This window comes from Coregonus lavaretus, assembly GCF_964263955.1.
Source record: "Coregonus lavaretus genome assembly, chromosome: 30".
NCBI classification, from domain to species: domain Eukaryota; kingdom Metazoa; phylum Chordata; class Actinopteri; order Salmoniformes; family Salmonidae; genus Coregonus; species Coregonus lavaretus.
The window spans coordinates 39,582,626-39,604,896 of record NC_140017.1 but is presented as its reverse complement, the minus strand read 5'-3'; the positions used below and the strand labels follow the sequence as shown (position 1 = coordinate 39,604,896).

Sequence of the window (22,271 nt, the reverse complement as noted above, 5' to 3'; positions counted from 1 at the left end):
CTGGACACAGCCAAGCTCAGGAGAAGTGTAACACCAGCACATATTTTACACCCAGACAGGTATGATGTCTGTTTGTGTGTGTGTTTGTGTGTGTGTGTGTGTGTGTGTGTGTGTGTGAGTAAGTAAGTACGATTATTTATTAATCTATTTACAGTCATTATTTAATAATCCTTCATGGTTTTACGACATTATCTCCTCCCCTCACCCTCTCATTTCATCCAGCTCTTACACCACCTGAAGAGGGTGAATTTCACCAATCAGTTTGGGGAGAAGGTGCATTTTGATGCCAACGGGGAGCCTGTTCCCCTCTATGACATTATTAACTGGCAGAAGGTCAGCAGTGGAGATATCATGTTCCAGAAAGTAGGAAGCTATGATGGCTCTGCCCCCCTCAGCCAACAGCTGCAGTTGGACGAGAGCGCCATCGTGTGGACAGGAGGAAAATCACAGGTGGGTTGTAGTAGAAGCCGGGGTGTGGAATGAGTTTCCATTTAAGCTAAATATTCAACTTTCCGCAAATAAGACTAGAACTAAAGTAAATGAGGGGCCTTTGTTTGGGTTCAGAGTGGTCTCCCCTATGCAGTATTTGATAGGCACAGGTGATGGCTTATGTGGTGACTGTGTCCTGTATCTCTCCCCAGGTGCCAGTGTCTCTGTGCAGTGCTCCCTGCCCCCCTGGCAGCAGACAGGCCCGTCGTCCAGGAGAGCCTCCCTGCTGCTTCGACTGCCTGCCCTGTGCTGCTGGGGAGATCAGCAACCAGACAGGTACACACACAGTGACACAACTCACCATCATTTAAAAGTTCTGCTCTTATTTCTATGTTGTTTCATATAGGCCAATGTGTGTGTGCATCGTGTCCTCCCATGCAGGTTCCTTAGAGTGCATTAGGTGTCCTGAGTTCTACTGGTCAGACAGAGACAGGGTGAAGTGCGTCGCTGGGATAGAAGACTTCCTGTCCTTCTATGACACCATGGGCATCATCCTGGTCTCACTCTCCCTGCTGGGTGTTGTCACGACAACCACCGTCACAGCCATCTTCCACCGTTTCCGGGCCACGCCCGTTGTCAAGGCCAACAACTCAGAGCTGAGTTTCCTGCTTCTCCTGTCACTCAAGCTTTGCTTCCTGTGCTCGCTGCTGTTCATTGGGCGTCCGTCTGCGTGGTCGTGTGGTTTCCGCCAGGCAGCGTTTGGGGTTAGCTTCGTGCTCTGCCTCTCCTGCCTCCTAGTCAAGACCATCGTGGTGCTGCTGGCCTTCAGGGCCACTGTACCAGGCTCCAGTGCCCTGATGAAGCTGTTTGGACCTTCCCATCAGAGGACACTGATTCTCTGCACCACCGCCCCTCAGGTAGAGCTGTTGAACTCATCAAACAGTAGTTTTACCTAAATAACCTTTTGATGTTTGTCATGATGGCCGGCCACATGATGCTTATTGTTCCACCACTTCCCCCAGGTGTGTCTCTGTGCTGGCTGGCTCTCTATGGCTCCCTCCATCCCATTCAGGAACTCTTCGTACCAGGGTCTGACCGGCATGATGGTGCTGGAGTGTAAGGAGCCCTGGCCACCAGGGTTCTATTTGGTGCTGGGCTACATTGGCCTGCTGGCCTCTCTCTGTCTCCTCTTAGCCTTCCTGGGACGCAAACTCCCTGACACCTTCAACGAGGCCAAGCTCATCACCTTCAGCATGCTGATCTTCTGTGCCGTGTGGATCTCCTTCATCCCAGCCTACGTCAGCTCTCCTGGGAAGTACACTGTAGCTGTGGAGATATTCGCCATCTTAGCGTCAAGTTTTGGACTGCTGCTGTGTATATTTGCCCCTAAATGTTACATCATCTTACTGAGACCAGAGAGGAACACTAAGAAAGGGATGACAGGGAAACACCAAGGAAACCAGAGATGATCATAGTTGAGATTTAGAGTTACTACATAAGTAAAAAGAACAGCTAATTGTAAAGTGTTATATATATATATATATTGGGGGGGGGGGGGGGGGGGGGGGGGTGGATCAGCTTAATATTGCAGATAGATTGTATCTTCTATCAATGTAATTGTCTGCATCACTTCCAATCCCCCATGTTTTTTAAAATATATATACTCCCCTTTATTACTTTTCAACTCCACCATCCTTTCCCTACTTGGAGTAAATTAGTGAACCACAATGCCCAGGCCTCTACTTCCGGTCTATACTTACTATCTACACCTTATGGACAGAGTTAATTTCACAATAATTATATATTATATATATATATATATATATATATATATATATATATATATATATATATATATATATATATATATATATATATTATTTTTTTTTGCTCCTGAACTTCTTTTACTCTCAACCTCTCCGATCATTTTCATGATGTCTATCCGGTTTGCTTCTATATGCCATATCTTTCTAACTGTGCTCTTTCCCAAAAGCTCCCAACATACAACCTATATACTTACTATGGACACAGTATGCTTACATTATTAGCTATCTTTGTTATTATTTGTTGTTATTTGTTATTAGTCCCATCCTTCAACTCTATTCAATACCTCCCATCTATCTCTTAACACCATCCATATAGGATTTCTATTTGCCATATATATTTCAACAGTACTGTGATGTTTTACAAAAGTTCTGAACCTTTCTATTCTCATTGCTTCTACAGATTGTGAATTAAAAATAAACATTTTTGCTAAAAGTATTATTATATTATTGATTGATTGACTATGACTTTTCAGATCACCCAGTAATGCTATCTGCAAGGTTAGCTCCAGGTAAATATTGCAATCCTTTAGCCATTCCTGGACCTGTGTCCAAAAACAAGCTACAAATGGACAGAACCAAATCAAATGATCTAATGATTCTGTCTCTTCACAGCAAAATCTGCAGAGCTGGGAAGATTGTATCCCCCATATAAATAACATTCTATTGGTAGCAAGAATTTTATATAATAATTTAAATTGAAAGATTCTAATTTTTGAATCCGGTGTCGTTTTGCGTGTCAGTTCATAAACACTATGCCATGGGATCGGTACGTCAAAGATCTCTTCCCAACTATTTTGCAATCTATATGGGACGGCTGTCAATCCTTTGGTCCTTAAGTGAAACTGATATACTTTTTTATTTATCACAGTTTTCCTTAACCAATTATGTTCTTTAATGCAAGGCCGACAGACAAGTTCCTTATTTTCTCCCCCTTCCACTTTCCTCTTCCACTTTTGCGGTAAGGCTGCAATTATTTGGTTGTAATTTTGGGTAGAGCAGACATTTCCATATGTTTTTGTTAGCTGCATGTGCGACATAACTCCACCAGTCCTACCGATGATATCATTTACGAAGATTATACCTTTTTAAACATTCTGTCAAAAAATAAAGGTTTTTTGTCAATTAGTATATTTGAATTTAACCACAATATTTGTTGCATTATTTGTTCTGTTGTTTCTGGAGGATTTAATTGAAATTGCAACCAACTTTCTATGGCTTGTTTTAGAAATAGTGATATTTGGGAGATTATTTCCTTTTCAAATATCTGAAAGTGAGAGGTTGTAATCTGAATAAAGGGAAAAAGGCCTTTCTTGAACATTGGGTGAGACAATCTTACTAATTTGCTTGAGAACCAGTTCGGATTTAAGTATAACGTTTGTATGACTGCAGCTTTTAGTGATAGGTCTAATGCTTTAATATTTAATAAGTTCTGTCCTCCGAATTCATATTCATTATATAAATATGCCCTTTTAATTTTGTCTGGCTTGCCGTTCCAAATAAAATTGAATATTATTTTCTCATATAATTTTAAAAACTGTTCGCTAGGCTTAGGCAAATAGGTAAACTGGGATAATACTAAAGAGTTAATCAGGGTGATTTTTCCACAAATTGACAGGTATTTTCCTTTCCATGGTAGTAAGATCTTATCTATTTTTGCTAACTTTCTATAAAAATGTATTGAAGTGAGATCATTTATTTCCTTTGGGATATGTATTCCGAGTATATCCACATCCACATCAGACCAGTTTATTGGTAAACTACATGGTAATGTAAAAATTGTATTTTTTAATTATCCAATATGTAATATAGTACATTTGTCATAATTTGGTTGTAATCCAGAGAGGTTAGAAAATGTATCTAGATCCTCTATGAGGCTGTGGAGGGATTCTAGTTGTGGATTTAAAAGAAAACATGAATCATCAGCGTACAATGACACCTTTGTTTTTAAGCCCTGTATTTCTAATCCTCTGATATTATTATTGGATCTGATTTTAATAGCTAACATCTCGATGGCCATAATAAATAGATATGCCGATAGTGGACAACCTTGTTTCACTCCTCTTGACAGTTTAAAACTTTCTGAGAAATAGCCATTATTTACTATTTTACACCTAGGGTTACTATACATGATTTTGACCCATTTTATAAGAGATTCTCCTAAATTGAAATGCTCCAGGCATTTATATATAAACCCCAGTCGAACTTTATCAAATGCCTTTTCGAAGTCTGCTATGAATAGCAGGCCTGGTTTCCCATATTTTCCATAGTGTTCTATTGTTTCCAATACTTGCCTTATATTATCTCCAATGTATCTTCCATGTAAAAAACCTGTCTGATTAGAATTAATAATATCCGACAATACCTTTTTTAATTCTATGCGCTATACATTTTGCTAGGATTTTTGCATCACAACACTGAAGTGTAAGGGGCCTCCAATTTTGTAAATGGACTGGATCTTTATATTTTCCACTTGTATCCTGTTTCAGTAATAATGAGATCAGACCTTCTTCTTGAGTGTCAGATAATCTACCATTTACATAGGAGTGGTTAAAACATGCTAATAACGGTCCTCTTAGTATATCAAAAAAGGTTTGGTATACCTCGACTGGTATGCCATCCAACCCTGGAGTTTTCCCGGACTTAAAGTCTTTAATTGCAACCAGAAGTTCCTCTGTAATTTCACCTTCACATGAGTCTTTCTGTGTGGCTGTTAATTTGACATTATCAATAGAAAAAACTTCTCTACAATTAGCTTCAGTTAGAGGAGATGGAGGCGACTGAAAATAAAACATATGCTTAAAGTACTTTGTTTCTTCCTTCAAAATATAATTTGGTGAATTATGGGTGACTCCGTCAATTGTAACCAGTTTCATTAAGTTATTTTTGGTAAAATTCCTATGTTGAAGATTAAAAAATAATGTTGTGCATTTTTCCCCATATTCCATCCAGTTTGCTTTATTTTTATAATATATTATACTTGATCTTTCTTGAATAAGTTTCTCAATTTCTTTTTGTTTTTCCTCTAATTTATTCTGAGCCTCTATGTTACAGTTTTTTGACCTAAATTGCGTTTGTTTTCGAGATGAGTACTGAATTGCATGGCCTCTAAAGACACATTTAAAGGTGTCCCATACAATAAGGGGATTCGCTGTACCTATGTTATGTTGGAAAAAGTAAGTTATAAATTCCTTTGTTCTAATTATAAATAAATTATCATCCAATAGGCTTTGATTAAATTTCCAATATCCTCGCCCACGTGGAAATTCAGTAAGAGTAATGTATATGCCTATTATATGATGGTCCGACCGCATTCTGTCCCCTATCAACACTTTTTTTTTTACTTTTGGTGCCAACGAGAATGAGATAAGAAAGAAGTCAAGACGACTAGCTTGATTCAGTCTCCGCCATGTATATCTCACTAGATCAGGATATTTAAGCCTCCATATATCTACTAGTTCTAATGTATCCATGACATTCACAATTTCCTTAAGAGCATGTGGGTGATTGTTTGTGGTGTGATTTCCTTTACGGTCCACTGAGCTATTTAAAACAGTATTATAATCCCCCACCATAATAATATTGTCTTGAGTTGCTTGCAGGCTTGATCATTTATTATAAATATTGTCAAAGAATTGTGGATCATCATTATTTGGTCCGTAAAGGTTAATTAGCCATATCTGTTTATGGTCCAATAACATATTTAAAATAATTAATCTACCTTGCGTATCTATTTGAAAAAGGTGCACATTCGGATCGAAATTACTATTAATTAATATCATCACCTCTTTTGAATTTCTTTGCCCATGGGAGAAGTATATTTCCCCCCCCCCATTCTTTTTTCCATGCTAATTGTAAAGTGTTACTCCTAACAAATAACTCATTATGGTTGCTGTCCACAACATTGCACGAGAATGCAGCAACCATTTGGCTTCTTGTACAGTGTGTGTCCTAATTACTAAATCAACTGTTCTAGTAGTTGACGTTTGCATGAGAAGACTGCCCCTTACTGGACACTGGGTGGAAGTGTTTGGAATAATGTGATAAAGTTGGTTGTATGTGATCTGTAATTAATAAAATATAATGAATATTCTAATCCCCGAGCCGACTAGGTGAAAAATCTGTCGATGTGCCCTTGAGCAAGGCACTTAACCCTAATTGCTTCTGTAAGTCGCTCTGGATAAGAGCGTCTGCTAAATGACGTAAATGTAAATGTAATAGATAGATAGATAGATAGATAGATAGATAGATAGATAGATAGATAGATAGATAGATAGATAGATAGATAGATAGATAGATAGATAGATAGATAGATAGATAGATAGATAGATAGATAGATAGATAGATAGATAGATAGATAGATAGATAGATAGATAGATAGATAGATAGATAGATAGATAGATAGATAGATAGATAGATAGATAGATAGATAGATAGATAGATAGATAGATAGATAGATAGATAGATAGATAGATAGATAGATAGATAGATAGATAGATAGATAAAGTAGATACCTATCTCCAGCCGACAGCCAAATGCTCCCTCCCAGAACTCAGTGAGCAGGGGAGAGCTGGACACCTTCTGGGGGGAGAGGTCCAGGAGGAAGTCCCTGAGGCTGGGGATGACAGAGCACTGGATGCCAAATCCGATGACCCCGGCACACAGGCTGAAGCGCAACATATCTGGGTCGGTGACCCAGGTCTCGCTCCCGATCCACTGGCGGGGCGGAGAGGGCAGGCGGTCCAACTCCTTCAGCAGGATCCTCATGTCCCCAGAGGCTATGAATGCAACCACCACCCGGGCTGTGGAGCTGGGGAACATGATTAAAACATAAAAAATGCTTGTCATGTTTGTCATTCATTGGAATGTCTCAGTGAAGTGAACATGAAGATCAGTATTAATCAACACTTTTGTCATGCTTAAAATGTGCATATCGTGTTGGTCTCACAGGTCAGCTTTGGGAAAAGAGAGAAATTAATAACAATTACAGCTTTTACAAATACGGTTTTGCTTTTGTGTGAATGAAAAGTTCACAAGTAATCATGGATGACTTGCCGATCACGTCGGCCACCCGTTGCACTCTGCTGAGTGGGTTGGTACGGTAGAAGGCTTCAGAGTACTCCACACAGATGCCCTGCTCTTGTGCCGCCTTTAGGAACGCCGCCATGCCGTTATTACCGTAGTCGGAGTCAGAACGGACCGCCCCAATCCAGGTCCAGCCGAAGTATCTGATGAGGCGGGCCAGAGCGGCAGCCTGGAAATGGTCACTGGGGATGGTTCTGAAGAAGGTTGGATACTGTTTCTTATCACTCAGACACGCACAGGTGGATGAGTGGCTCACCTAGGTCATAACAGACAGTCGAAAACATGAAAAAGAACATAATGTCGGCCAAACAAGTCTCATTTATAGGCTACTTCCTTCTTTTTTTCCCTTTAGCTATGTAGCACTTCACCCCAGCTGCCGTTTGCCATTATTTTTGTAGGTCACTTGATGTCATCCTACGGTTGTTGAGTGACATTCCAATGAGTTGGCGGTCATCCCGGTCAGTAGGGATTTGTTTGCCCTCTGCCGGTCTGTAGCTTTGTTGTCCCCAATGTCTGCTGCTTGACCTTGTTCTTATGAACCGCCGTCTTTCAAATTTTAAGGATGGAAGCAACCTGACGCTCACTGTATCCCTCTGCCAGTAAAGCCAGAATTGAACCCTTCTTTTCCTCCCTCAAAACTTTCCTTTTCAACTCTTTTGCCATGGTCAATAGTTATTTTTGATTAATATTACATTTGAGGTACTATTAGCACTCTTTTTGCCATCCAGCTGGTCCTATTGCAAGAGGATAGTGATGACCACACAAGTGGTTTTTATACTTATCCTCATTAAATAAGATTTGGTTAGAAATTGATTTGCATTTTATTGAGGGAAATAAGTATTTGACCCCTTCTCTATCAGAAAGATTTCTGGCTCCCAGGTGTCTTTTATACAGTGAACGAGCTGAGATTAGGAGCACACTCTTAAAGGGAGTGCTCCTAATCTCAGTTTGTTACCTGTATATAAGACACCTGTCCACAGAAGCAATCAATCAATCAGATTCCAAACTCTCCACCATGGCCAAGACCAAAGAGCTCTCCAGGGATGTCAGGGACAAGATTGTAGACCTACACAAGGCTCGAATGGGCTACAAGACGGCGCCATGTACCATCAAATCTTGAGTGAGAACCTCCTTCACTCAGCCAGGGCATTGAAAATGGGTCGTGGATGGGTATTCCAGCATGACAATGTACCAAAACACACGGCCAAGGCAACAAAGGAGTGGCTCAAGAAGAAGCACATTAAGGTCCTGGAGTGGCCTAGCCAGTCTCCAGACCTTAATCCCATAGAAAATCTGTGGAGGGAGCTGAAGGTTCGAGTTGCCAAACGTCAGGCTCAAAACCTTAATGACTTGGAGAAGATCTGCAAAGAGGAGTGGGACAAAATCCCTCCTGAGATGTGTGCAAACCTGGTGGCCAACTACAAGAAACGTCTGACCTCTGTGATTGCCAACAAGGGTTTTGCCACCAAGTACTAAGTCATGTTTTGCAGAGGGGTCAAATAATTATTTCCCTCATTAAAATGCAAATCAATTTATAACATTTTTGACATGCGTTTTTCTGGATTTTTTTGTTGTTATTCTGTCTCTCACTGTTCAAATAAACCTACCATTAAAATTATAGACTGATCATGTCTTTGTCAGTGGGTAAACGTACAAAATCAGCAGGGGATCAAATACTTTTTTCCATCACTGTACATATACACATATACATACATATCCTTTTTTAAAATATATATTTCCCTTAATTACTTTCCAACCCCACCATCCCTTCCCTAATTGGAGAAAACTAGTGAACAACAATGCTTAGGCCTCTACTTCCAGCTTATCCATATTGGATTTCTATTTGCCATATACTTTTCAACTGTACTGTGATATTTTACAAAAGTTCTGAACCTTTCTATTCTCATTTGTTTCTACAGATTGTAAATAGAAAATATTTTTTTTTGCTAAAAGTATTATTATATTATTGATCAATTGACTATGACTTTTCAGATCACCCAGTAGTGCTATCTGCAGGGTCAGCTCCATGCAAATATTGCAATCCTTCAGCCATTCCTGGACCTGTGTCCAGAAACAAGCTACAAATGAACAGCAATAACATTCTTTTGGTAGCAAGAATATTATATAATAATTTAAATTGAAAAATTCTATGTTTTGAATCCGGTGTCGTTTTGAGTATCAATTCATAAAAACTATGCAATGGAATCGGTACGTCAAAAATCTCTTCCCAACTATTTTGCAATCTATATGGGATGGCTGTTAATCTTTTGGTCCTTAAATGAAACTGGTAAACTTTTTCTTTAACCAATTAAAAAAAATATATATATTTAACCAATTTCGGTCTTTAATGCAAGGCCGACAGACAAGTTCCTTACTTTTTCCTTCTTCCACTTTCCTCTTCCATTTTTGTGGTAATTGTGCAATTATTTGGTTGTAATTTTGGGTAGAGCTGTCACGAATTCCGCCGAGACTGCTCCTCCTCCTTGCTCGGGCAGGCTTCGGCGTTCGTCGTCCCCGGAGTACTAGCTACTACCGCTTGATGTATCGATGTTTGTTTGGTCTTGTCTTGTTAGTGCACCTATTTCATGTTATGTATTGATTAGGTCACTTATACGTTTCCTTTAGTTTTGTTTGCAGTTGTGTGTGATTGTCCGCCTGTCCTTTGATGTAAGATATTTGTTCTCATGTTGATAGTGTCTTTACGCACTGTATGCGTAATCGCTCGCCTCCAGTGTTTGAGGCCCGTTTATTTTGTATTGTATTTGTGGACTAGTAAAGTATTTTTTGACTGAGCTTCTGTGTCCTGCGCCTGACTCCAACACCGCATCCACATCAGCTTGTGACAGAATCACACACCATTACTATGGAGTCAGCAGTAGCAGCGGCGCCGACCGAGTCGCTGGAGGATCGGGTCAGCTGTCAGGACGCCAGGATCCAGCAACTCGGCTCCGCCATGCAGGAGGTGATGAACACCCTGCGCCGATGGGAAAGGGGAGGCGTGCCCACACCTCCTCCTACATTACCACAACCATCGGCCAGCCCCACCAGACCAGCTCCGGAATCCAGTGGGATTCGGCTCTCGCTCCCGAGGGCGTATGATGGCACCGCAGCCGGGTGTCAGGGGTTCCTCCTTCAGGTGGAACTCTACCTGGCCACCATACACCCGGCGCCCTCGGGATACGAGAGCGTTTCCGCCCTCATCTCCTGTCTCTCCGGCAAGGCGTTGGAGTGGGCCAACGCCGAATGGAGGGGAATAGACGCCGCCACCATCAGCTATGCGGAGTTCCCACGCCGCTTCAGGGCTGTATTCGATCACCCTCCTGAGGGTAAAGCGGCGGGGGAGCGTCTGTTCCACCTCCGACAGGAGAAGAGGAGCGCACAGGAGTTCGCCCTGGATTTCCGGACTCTAGCGGCGGATGCGGGGTGGAATGAGAGGGCCCTCATCGACCACTATCGGTGTAGCCTGCGTGAGGACGTTCGTCGAGAGCTGGCCTGCAGGGAGACCAATCTGTCCTTCGACCAGCTGGTGGACATGTCCATCTGTCTGGATACCCTGCTGGCCACCCGCGGACGTCCCGAGTTGGGGCCGTCCATTCCATCCACCAGCACCTCCGAGCCGAGCCCTATGGAGCTCGGGGGTGCCGGCGCTAGAGAGAGAAGGAGAGAGAACCCGAGGGGGGCCGTCCCCTGCACCAACTGTGGCCGTGGAGGACACACTGCGGCTAGGTGCTGGGGAGGGTCTCCAGGGAATCGGGGCAACAGGTCGCGCACTGGGGAGTCATTTCAGGTGAGTAGGCGCCCAACTCACCCAGAGCTCTCTGTTGTTCACTTGTGTATACCTGTGGTATTTCCTCAGGTTGCATCTCATTCCCAGCATAAGGCGCTAGTCGATTCAGGCGCAGCTGGGAATTTTATTGATCGGAAATGTTATACTAAGTTAGGGATTCCCCTCCTGCCCGTTGATGCACCCTTCCCTGTCCATGCCCTAGATAGCCGCCCGTTGGGATCTGGGTTGATTAGGGAGGTCACAGTGCCACTAAAGACGAAGACGCAGGGGGGTCATGAGGAGATCATTCAGTTGTACCTGATTGACTCTCCTGCGTATCCCGTGGTGCTGGGGCTTCCTTGGTTAATCACCCATGACCCCACCATTTCGTGGCAACAGAGGGCTCTCAAGGAATGGTCTGACCAGTGTGTTGGGCGATGTTTAGGTGTTTCCGTTGGGGCGACCACGGTGGAGAGTCCGAACCAAGTGCCCGCAATGCACATTCCCCCTGAGTATGAGGATTTGACACTCGTGTTCAGCAAGACGAGGGCGACGCGATTGCCACCTCATAGACAGGGAGATTGTGCGATAAACCTCCAGACAGGTGCGGCACTCCCGCGGAGCCATGTGTATCCTCTGTCTCAAGAGGAGACGGCGGCTATGGAGACATATATAGCTGAGTCCCTGAGACAAGGATACATACGGTCCTCCACTTCCCCTGCGTCCTCGAGTTTCTTTTTTGTGAAGAAGAAGGATGGAGGGTTGCGCCCGTGTATTGATTACCGTAGTCTCAATCAGATCACTGTTAAATACAGTTACCCTCTTCCTCTGATTGCGAGTATGACTGAATCATTGCACGGAGCGCGTTTCTTCACAAAACTGGATCTCAGGAGCGCCTATAACTTGGTGCGCATTAGGGAGGGAGATGAATGGAAGACGGCATTTAGTACCACCTCAGGTCATTATGAGTATCTCGTCATGCCATACGGGTTAATGAATGCTCCTTCAGTCTTCCAATCATTTGTGGACGAGATCTTCCGGGACCTGCATGGGCAGGGTGTGGTAGTGTACATTGACGACATCCTAGTGTACTCTTCTACACGAGCCGAGCATGTAGCCCTGGTGCGCCGAGTGTTGGGTAGGCTGTTGGAGCATGACTTGTATGTCAAGGCAGAGAAATGTCTGTTTTTCCAGAAGTCCATCTCCTTCTTGGGTCATCGGTTGTCCGCGTCAGGGGTGAAGATGGAGATTGACCGTGTGTCAGCCGTGCGTAACTGGCAAACCCCAACCACTGTTAAAGAGGTGCAGCAATTTGGGGTTTGCCAATTACTACCGGAGTTTTATCCGGGGTTTTGGACAGGTAGCAGCTCCCATACTTCCCTGCTGAAGGGGGGCCCGGTGCGTTTGCAGTGGTCGGCTGAAGCGGACAGGGCGTTTGGTAAACTGAAGGACCTGTTCACTTCGGCTCCGGTGCTGGCGCACCCGGACCCCGCTTTAGCGTTCCAGGTAGAGGTGGACGCGTCAGAGGCCGGGATTGGGGCAGTACTGTCGCAACGCTCAGGCACGCCTCCTAAGCTCCGTCCCTGCGCTTTTTATTCTAAAAAGCTCAGCCCGGTGGAACGTAATTATGACGTAGGGGACAGGGAGCTGTTAGCCGTGGTTCAAGCTCTAAAGGTGTGGAGGCATTGGCTTGAGGGGGCTCAACACCCTTTTCTCATTCTGACTGATCACCGTAACCTGGAGTACATCCGGGCTGCTAGGAGATTGAACCCTCGTCAGGCTAGGTGGAACATGTTTCTGACCCGGTTCGTGTTTAAGATAACCTACATCCCAGGGTCCCAGAACGGTAAGGCAGACGCCCTGTCCAGGCGGTATGACACAGAGGAGAGGTCCGTTGAGCCCACTCCCATACTGCCGGAGTCTTGTCTGGTGGCACCAGTGGTATGGGAGGTCGATGCGGAAATTGAGCGGGCGTTACGCACCGACCCTACTCCCCCAGAGTGTCCAGTGTGTCGGACGTACGTGCCGCTCGAGGTCCGTGATCGTCTCATTTATTGGGCTCATACGTCACCCTCCTCTGGACATCCAGGTATTGGCCGGACAGTGCACTGCCTTAGTGTGAAGTACTGGTGGCCAACATTGGCTAGGGACGTGAGGGTTTATGTCTCCTCCTGCTCGGTGTGCGCTCAGTGTAAGGCGCCTAGACACCTGCCCAGGGGGAAGTTACAACCCCTGCCCGTTCCACAACGGCCGTGGTCTCACCTCTCGGTGGACTTTGTTACGGACCTTCCCCCCTCTCAGGGGAATACCACTATTCTGGTCGTTGTGGATCGGTTCTCTAAGGCCTGTCGTCTCATCCCAATGCCGGGTCTCCCTACTGCCCTACAGACTGCTGAGGCTTTGTTTACCCACGTCTTCCGGCACTACGGGGTTCCCGAGGATATAGTGTCTGATCGGGGTCCCCAATTCACCTCTAGAGTCTGGAGGGCGTTCATGGAACGCTTGGGGGTCTCGGTTAGCCTTACCTCGGGGTTCCACCCTGAGAGTAATGGGCAGGTGGAGAGAGTGAACCAGGATGTGGGTAGGTTTCTGAGATCATATTGCCAGGGCCGGCAGGAGGAGTGGTCGGGGTATATCCCCTGGGCAGAGATGGCTCAGAACTCTCTTCGCCACTCCTCTACTAACCTGAACCCTTTCCAGTGTGTGTTAGGGTATCAGCCGGTTCTGGCACCATGGCATCAGAGCCAGATCGAGGCTCCTGCGGTGGATGAGTGGTTTTGGCGCTCGGAGGAGACGTGGAACGCTGCACACGTCCATCTGCAGCGGGCCATCCGTCGGCAGAAGGCGAGCGCCGATCTCCACCGCAGTGAGGGTCCAGTATACGCCCCTGGAGATCAAGTCTGGCTCTCGACTCGAAACCTGCCCCTTCGCCTGCCCTGCCGGAAGCTGGGTCGGCGGTTTGTGGGGCCATTCAAAGTCCTGAGGAGATTGAACGAGGTTTGCTACAAGTTACAACTGCCTAATGATTATCACATTAACCCCTCGTTCCATGTGTCTCTCCTCAGGCCGGTGGTAGCTGGTCCACTCCAGGACTATGAGATAAGAGAGACTCCTCCGCCCCCACTGGACATCGAGGGGGCTCCGGCGTACTCGGTCCGGTCCATCGTGGATTCGAGACGTCGGATGGGGGGTCTACAATATCTCGTGGAGTGGGAGGGGTACGGCCCGGAGGAACGGTGCTGGGTGCCTAGGAGGGACATTTTAGATCCATCCCTCCTGACTGAGTTCCACCGTAGTCATCCCACGCGCCCTGATCCGCGTCCTCCTGGCCGTCCCCGAGCCCGGGGTCAGCGCACGGCTGGAGCCGCGCGTCAAGGGGGGGGGGGTACTGTCACGAATTCTGCCGAGACTGCTCCTCCTCCTTGCTCGGGCAGGCTTCGGCGTTCGTCGTCCCCGGAGTACTAGCTACTACCACTTGATGTATCGATGTTTGTTTGGTCTTGTCTTGTTAGTGCACCTGTTTCGTGTTATGTATTGATTAGGTCACCTATAAGTTTCCTTTAGTTTTGTTTGCAGTTGTGTGTGATTGTCCGCCTGTCCTTTGATGTAAGATATTTGTTCTCATGTTGATAGTGTCTTTACGCACTGTATGCGTAATCGCTCGCCTCCAGTGTTTGAGGCCCGTTTATTTTGTATTGTATTTGTGGACTAGTAAAGTCTTTTTTGACTGAGCTTCTGTGTCCTGCGCCTGACTCCAACACCGCATCCACATCAGCTTGTGACAAGAGCAGACATTTCCATATGTTTTTGTTAGTTACATGTGCGACATAACTCCACCAGTCCTACCGATAATATAATTTATGAAGATTATACTTTTTTTTAAATGTTCTCAAAGAAAAAGGTTTATTTTATCAATTAGTATATTTGAGTTTAACCACAATATTTGTTGCAATATTTGTCCTGTCATTTCTGGAGGATTAAATTGAAATTGCAACCAACTTTCTATGGCTTGTTTTACAAATAGTGATATTTGGAAGATGATTTCCTTTTCAAATAACTGAAAGTGAGAGGTTGTAATCTGAATAAAGGGAAAAAGTCCCTTCTTCAACATTGGGTGAGACAATCTTACTAATTTGCGCGAGAACCAGTTTGGATTTAAGTATAACTTTTGTATGACTGAAGCTTTTAGTGATAGGTCTAATGCTTTAATATTTAATCATTTCTGTCCTCCGAATTCATATTCATTATATAAATAGGCCCATTTAATTTTGTCTGGCTTGCCGTTCCAAATACAATGGAATATTTTTTTCTCATATAATTTAAAGAACTGTTCGCTAGGCGTAGACAAGACCATAAGCAAATAGGTTAACTGGGATAATACTAAAGGGTTAATCAGGGTGATTTTTCTACAAATTGACCTGTATTTACCTTTCCATGGTAGAAAGATCTAATCTATTTTTGCTAACTTTCTATTAAAATGTATTGGAGTGAGATCATTTATTTCATTTGGGATATGTATTCCTAGTATATCCACATCACCATCAGTCAATTTTATTGGTAAACTACATGGTAATGTAGAAATTGTATGTTTTAGTGATCCAATACGTAATACATATAATAATTTGGTTGTAATCCAGAGAGGTTAGAAAATGTATCCTCTATGAGGCTGTGGAGTGATTCAAGTTGTGGGTTGAAAAGAAAACATGAATCATCAGCATACAATGACACCTTTGTTTGTAAACCCTGGATTTCTAATCCCTTGATATTATTGTTGGATCTGATTTTAATAGCTAACATCTCGATGGCCATAATAAATAGATATGCTGATAGTGGACAACCTTGTTTCACTCCCCTTGACAGTTTTTATAACATTCTGAGAAATAGCCATTATTTCCTATTTTACACCTAGGGTTACTATACATGATTTTAACCCAGTTTATAAGAGATTGTCCAAAATTGAAATGCTCCAGGCATCTATATATAAACCCCAGTCGTACTTTATCAAATGCCTTTTTGAAGTCTGCTATGAATAGAAGGCCTGGTTTCCCATATTTTTCATAGTGTTCTATTGTTTCCAGTACTTGCATTATATTATCTCCAAGGTATCGCCCATGTAGAAAACCTGTCTGATTTGAATGAATAATGTCTGACAATACATTTTTAATTCTATGCGCTATACATTTTGCTAGAATTTTTGCATCACAACACTGAAGTGTAATGGGCCTCCAATTTTTTTAATGGACTGGATCTTTATATTTTCCACTTGTATCCTGTTTCAGTAATAATGAAATCAGACCTTCTTCTTGAGTGGCTGATAATCTTCCATTTACATAGGAGTGGTTAAAACATGCTAATAACGGTCCTTTGAGTATATCAAGAAAGGTTTTCCCTGTGTAGCTCAGTTGGTGGAGCATGGTTGTGGGTTTGCTTCCCCTGGGAGGCCAGTATGAAAAAATAAAATATGAACTGGATAAGAGTGTCTGCTAAATGACTAAAATGTAATGTAAAATGGTATGCCATCAAACCTTGGAGTTTTCCCGGACTTAATGTCTTTAATTCCATCCAGAAGTTCCTCCTCTGTAATTTCACCTTCACATGAGTCTTTCTGTATGGCTGTTAATTTCAAATTATCAATAGAAAAAAATCTCTACAATTTGCTTCAGTTAGAGGAGATGGAGGCGACTGAAACGAAAACATATGCTTAATAAATAATAATATGCCATTTAGCAGACGCTTTTATCCAAAGCGACTTACAGTCATGCGTGTATCCGGGGTTCGAACCCACTACCTTGGCGTTACAAGCGCCGTGCTCTACCAGCTGAGCTACAGTACTTAGGGTACTTTGTTTCCTCATTCAAAATATCATTTGGTGAATCATGGGTGACTCCGTCATTTGTAACCAGTTTCAATAAATTATTTTTGGTAGCATTCTTATGTTGAAGATTTAAAAATAATTTGGTGCATTTTTCCCAATATTCCATCCAGTTTGCTTTATTTTTACTAATATATTACACTTGATCTTTCTTGAATAAGTTTCTCCATTTCTTTTTTTTTTTTTTTCAATTTATTCTGAGCCTCTGTGTTAAAGTTTTTATTGCTATCTATCTGTTCTGTTAGACCTTCTATTTCCTTTGTTAGTGTGGACTCTTTTGACCTAAATTGCTTTTGTTTTCGAGATGAGTACTGAATTGCATGGCCTCTAAAGGCACATTTAAAGGTGTCCCATACAATAAGAGGATTTGCTGTACCTATGTTATGTCGGAAAAAGTCAGTTATAAATTCCTCTGTCCTAGTTAAAAACAAGTTATCATCCAATAGGCTTTGATTAAATTTCCAATATCCTCGCCCACGTGGAAATCCAGTAAGGGTAATGTATATGCCAATTATATGATGGTCCGAGTGCATTCTGTCCCCTTTCAACACTTTTTAAACTTTTGGTGCCAACGAGAATGACAAAAGAAAGAAGTCAAGACGACTAGCTTGATTGAGTCTCTGCCATGTACAGTCTGAAGAATCTGACCAGGACAAAACAACATACATCAAATGTTAATAATAGCAGGTTCAGGTTTTATTTATTTACACATACAAATACATGTCCCACAATGCTGCACATGGGCAGTTTACAATAAAGAATGTTGAATTGCTGTGCAGCTTACATAAGATAATAAGAACATGAACGTGATTGATAGACACTACCTTTGTAGTGCTATTAATATGAATAAACCACTATATAGTAAACAATGACAGAAATGACCACACATTTTCTGCCAACTATTCCTATAGGCCTACCTGTGTTATTACTGATCTCTCCCTCTGCACATGGGATACAGTCATAACAGCAGACAGGCTTTCCTTTCTGTGCAGCCTTACGAGTGCCTGGGGGACAGCTCTCACTGCACACTGACACAAGCACCTGTGTACTGTTCTTTACCCAGGTGATTTCCCTCTCGATGTGAAACCTCTGGTCAGGGGGCAGGGATGCATCATAGCGCCCCACTGTCACAAATTTCATCTTCCCACTCTCCCCTATCTGCCAGTTCACCAGCTCATAGGTGGCCACTGGGTCCCCGTTGGCATCGAAAGACACCTGGTACCCGTTACGGGAGAAATTCACCCTCCTCACTCTCTCCAGGACCTGGTGGTTGGAAGGGCAAGGGAGAGAGTGGGGAGGAAAAAGAGGGAGAGAGGGAGAGATAGATGGAGAGAGAGATGGAGAGAGGCGAAGAGAGATGGAGAGAGGGGAAGAGAGGTGGAGAGAGAGAGAGAGAGAGAGAGAGAGAGAGAGAGAGAGAGAGAGAGAGAGAGAGAGAGAGAGAGAGAGAGAGAGAGAGAGAGAGAGAGAGAGAGAGAGAGAGAGAGAGAGAGAGAGAGATGGAGAGAAGGGAAGAGATAGATGGAGAGAGAGATGGAGAGAGGGGAAGAGAGATGGAGAGAGGGAGAGATAGATTGAGAGAGGGGAAGAGAGGTGGAGAGAGAGTGAGAGAGAGAGAGAGAGAGAGAGAGAGAGAGAGAGAGAGAGAGAGAGAGAGAGAGAGAGAGAGAGAGAGAGAGAGAGAGAGAGATGGAGAGAAGGGAAGAGAGAGATGGAGAGAGAGATGGAGAGAGGGGAAGAGAGATGGAGAGAGGGAGAGATAGATGGAGATGGAGATAGATAGAGAGAGGGAAAGAGAGATGGAGAGAGGGGGAGATAAATGGAGAGAGGGGAAGAGAGGTGGAGAGAGAGAGAGATGGAGAGAAGGGAAGAGAGATATGGAGAGAGAGGGAGAGAGAGATGAAGAGAGGGGATGAGGGACGGAGAGAGGGAAAGAGAGGGAGAGAGGGAAAGAGAGGGATGGATTGAGGGAGAGAGAAACAGAACCCTCATTTACCTGATGTATTTATCAGAGGTGTTACTTTAGAACCAGCTGTAATGTATATTGAGAACTCCTTCATACATGTAGTCTAAATAAACACGTCTATCAGGAAATGTTACTTTCATCTAGTCATTCACCTGTGTTGGTTTCACATTGAGGTTTTTGTCACAGTGCACAGTGGAGTTTGCACTCTCTTCACAAACAATGCTGTGGATGGCGTGTGCTATGGCGTAAACAGCTTTATACACCATGTTAGTGACACGCAGCTGGGATGTATCTGTGTAGGGGGTCTGTAGCTGATGTATATCCTCACTACCATCACACACCTTCTCCTTAACCCCAACACCTGTAGTAGTCCCTACAGACAGACAGACATATAGTTAGATAGACAAATAGATATATATATACAGATAGATATATCGATAGACAGACAGCCAAATACAGTGCATTCGGAAAGTATTCAGACCCCTTGAGTTTTTCCACATTTTGTTACGTTTAGCATTATTCTAAAATGGATTAAATAAAGATAGATCTAAAATTAGATAGATAGATAGATAGATAGATAGATAGATAGATAGATAGATAGATAGATAGATAGATAGATAGATAGATAGATAGATAGATAGATAGATAGATAGATAGATAGATAGATAGATAGATAGATAGATAGATAGATAGATAGATAGATAGATAGATAGATAGATAGATAGATAGATAGATAGATAGATAGATAGATAGACAGATAGATAGATAAAATAGATACCTATCTCCAGCCGACAGCCAAATGCTCCCTCCCAGAACTCAGTGAGCAGGGGAGAGCTGGACACCTTCTGGGGGGAGAGGTCCAGGAGGAAGTCCCTGAGGCCGGGGATGACAGAGCGCTGGATGCCAAATCCGATGGCCCCGGCACACAGGCTGAAGCGCACCATATCTGGGTCGGTGATCCAGGTCTCACTCCCGATCCACTGGCGGGGCGGAGAGGGCAGACGGTCCAACTCCTTCAGCAGGATCCTCATGTCCCCAGAGGCTACGAATGCAACCACCACCCGGGCTGTGGAGCTGGGGAACATGATTAAAACATAAAACATGCTTGTCATGTTTGTCATTCATTGGAATGTCTCAGTGAAGTGAAAATGAAGATCAGTATTAACACTTTTGTCATGCTTGAAAAATGCAAATCGTGTTGGTCTCACAGGTCAGCTTTGGGAAAACAGAGAAATTAATAACAATAGCATCTTTTACAAATATGGTTTTGCTTTTGTTTGAATGAAAAGTTCACAAGTAATCATGGATGACCTGCGGATCACGTCGGCCACCCGTTGAACTCTGCTGAGTGGGTTGGTACGGTAGAAGGCTTCAGAGTACTCCACACAGATGCCCTGCTCTTGTGCCGCCTTTAGGAACGCCGCCATGCCGTTATTACCGTAGTCAGAGTCGGAACGGACCGCCCCAATCCAGGTCCAGCCGAAGTATCTGATGAGGCGGGCCAGAGCGGCAGCCTGGAACTGGTCACTGGGGATGGTTCTGAAGAAGGTTGGAAACTGTTTCTTATCACTCAGACACGCACAGGTGGATGAGTGGCTCACCTAGGTAAAAACAGACAGTCGAACACATGAAAAAGAACATAATGTCGGCCAAACAAGTCTCCTTTATAGGCTACTTCCTTATTTTATTCCCTTTAGCTATGTAGTATGATGTTAGGGATACATTAATAATAATAACACCATTTATTGTTTTTCATTAGGACAGAATGAAAAGGATACACATTTCTACCCAAGACCTTGGTCATTCTACTCATGTTGAAAATAGTTTAATAAGACATACTGGTGCTGAGAAATACATGAGTAAAAAGTGTGACACCAATCCCTGGTCTCCCATAACAACCCAGCCTATGAAAGATAGTCCTCAGATTGTTTAAATGCCTCCAGACGTTCTCCACACTTTCTCCAGATAATTTCACACAGAAATGTCTATTTCTGAAGGAGAGGAGAATACAGTTGGAATAGAGTAAGTTAAAAATAGATTTCTCTCCTGAAAGAGAGGAGATTAATGTTGGAATACAGTAAGTTAAAAGAAGCTGAATGATTTCTTTCCACATGAGTTTACCTGAGGAATGCCAAAAGGCCCGATGATGCGCAACATGCTGATGGTAGGTGTGGAGCCAGACTCGCCCACAATAGCTGTCACCGTAGCCGACCCTGAGCACTGTTCTCCGGTATCAAACATGGGGTCCAGGCCGTTAGCCAGCTGGAAGGCCACTTTCACGGCCATCGGGACTGAGGCGCACGAGTCGTGCACTTGATAACCAAGCGTGACACCCGGTAGCAGGTCCGAACTGTTGTTTATTTCCTCAACAGCGAAGACCATGGCGCGCGAGAAGCGCAACTCACGGGAATCCAAACTGTAAATACAAGATGGGTGAGTGAGCACCTCTTGACTAAATGGTAAACTAGCACGTAGAATGTATTTTTATTGAATAGAGTTACCAGTGCAAAAAGCCTAATATCTATCCTTATACCTACTCTCTAAGACACAAACACTCGGTTTCTTTGTCTTTAAAACACTGTTTATCTGTCTTTAAAACACAGGTTATCTGTCTTTAAAACACTGTTTATCTGTCTCCCCACACAGCCACAGTCCCTGTCCCCCACTCCCTCTTGCGCTCACTGACCTCCCGGTGCACTGCAGTGGTTCAGGCAGGCTGGTGTAGCTGTGTTCCACAGTGTGCGTGTAGTGGTGGATGGAGAAAACACCCCCGATGACAAAGTCCCCGTCCTGGGAGAACGCCGGAGGACGAGGGGTGCCCTGGAGCCTGCATCTGACAGACTCCAGCCCAGAGCCAGAGGCAGAGGCAGACCAGAGCAAGGAAAGCCCACCAGCCACCACAGCCAGATGTAGAAGACCCAGACTACCAGCCAGACTTGGATCCAGAGCAGGAGCCGGAGAGAGACTCATTCCCCTGATGTGTAGAAGGTATGGGGTAACACAGCGCCACACACACCCATGTCGGTCAGGTTGTCTCTCTACTCTGAGTTAAATACCCACCATGCCACTGGCTTCCTTTGTGGGGATTCCTCTGGGGATCACATTGTGGGTATGGCCATGTCAGGGAGGGAGGGGCTAGAGGCTGCTCTGCTCACCCAGTCAGGTCCTGCTTCTTTAAGCTATAGAGAGTTTATGCACCAGTGTAAGCCCTATGTTGACTGTAATGGTTTATATAGACATAAACATACAGTAGACACACAATAACAATCTGCCTCTCTTATATTTCCCCTACAGTCTAGTCCTAATGGCATGCTGGCTCTACACAGTATT

The 22,271-nt window shown here is 43.9% G+C and overlaps 2 protein-coding genes across 2 annotated transcripts in view; one reads left to right on the top strand and one right to left on the bottom strand.

Moving 5' to 3' along the window:
* The window catches only part of LOC311105704 (extracellular calcium-sensing receptor-like), a gene marked incomplete at both ends in the record, with an annotated part of 4,717 nt that extends 2,819 nt beyond the window's left edge, over nucleotides 1-1,898 (top strand). The window contains 5 exons of the mRNA XM_084147922.1: nucleotides 1-59; nucleotides 223-450; nucleotides 642-765; nucleotides 871-1,346; nucleotides 1,452-1,898. The exon at nucleotides 1-59 is cut by the window's left edge and continues 430 nt beyond it. Coding sequence (XP_084004048.1) covers nucleotides 1-59; nucleotides 223-450; nucleotides 642-765; nucleotides 871-1,346; nucleotides 1,452-1,898 — 1,334 coding nt within the window. The remainder of the gene's footprint in view (nucleotides 60-222; nucleotides 451-641; nucleotides 766-870; nucleotides 1,347-1,451) is intronic.
* The window catches only part of LOC311106265 (extracellular calcium-sensing receptor-like), a gene marked incomplete at its 3' end in the record, with an annotated part of 109,392 nt that extends 87,622 nt beyond the window's left edge, over nucleotides 1-21,770 (bottom strand). The window contains exons 1-6 of the mRNA XM_084148554.1: nucleotides 21,628-21,770; nucleotides 21,063-21,357; nucleotides 20,253-20,542; nucleotides 19,720-20,015; nucleotides 19,094-19,314; nucleotides 17,893-18,238 (exon numbers count right to left, since the gene is read on the bottom strand). Of these exons, the coding sequence (XP_084004680.1) occupies nucleotides 17,893-18,238; nucleotides 19,094-19,314; nucleotides 19,720-20,015; nucleotides 20,253-20,542; nucleotides 21,063-21,323 (1,414 nt within the window). The 5' untranslated portion in view covers nucleotides 21,324-21,357; nucleotides 21,628-21,770. The remainder of the gene's footprint in view (nucleotides 1-17,892; nucleotides 18,239-19,093; nucleotides 19,315-19,719; nucleotides 20,016-20,252; nucleotides 20,543-21,062; nucleotides 21,358-21,627) is intronic.
* Between the last annotated feature and the right edge of the window lie 501 nt (nucleotides 21,771-22,271).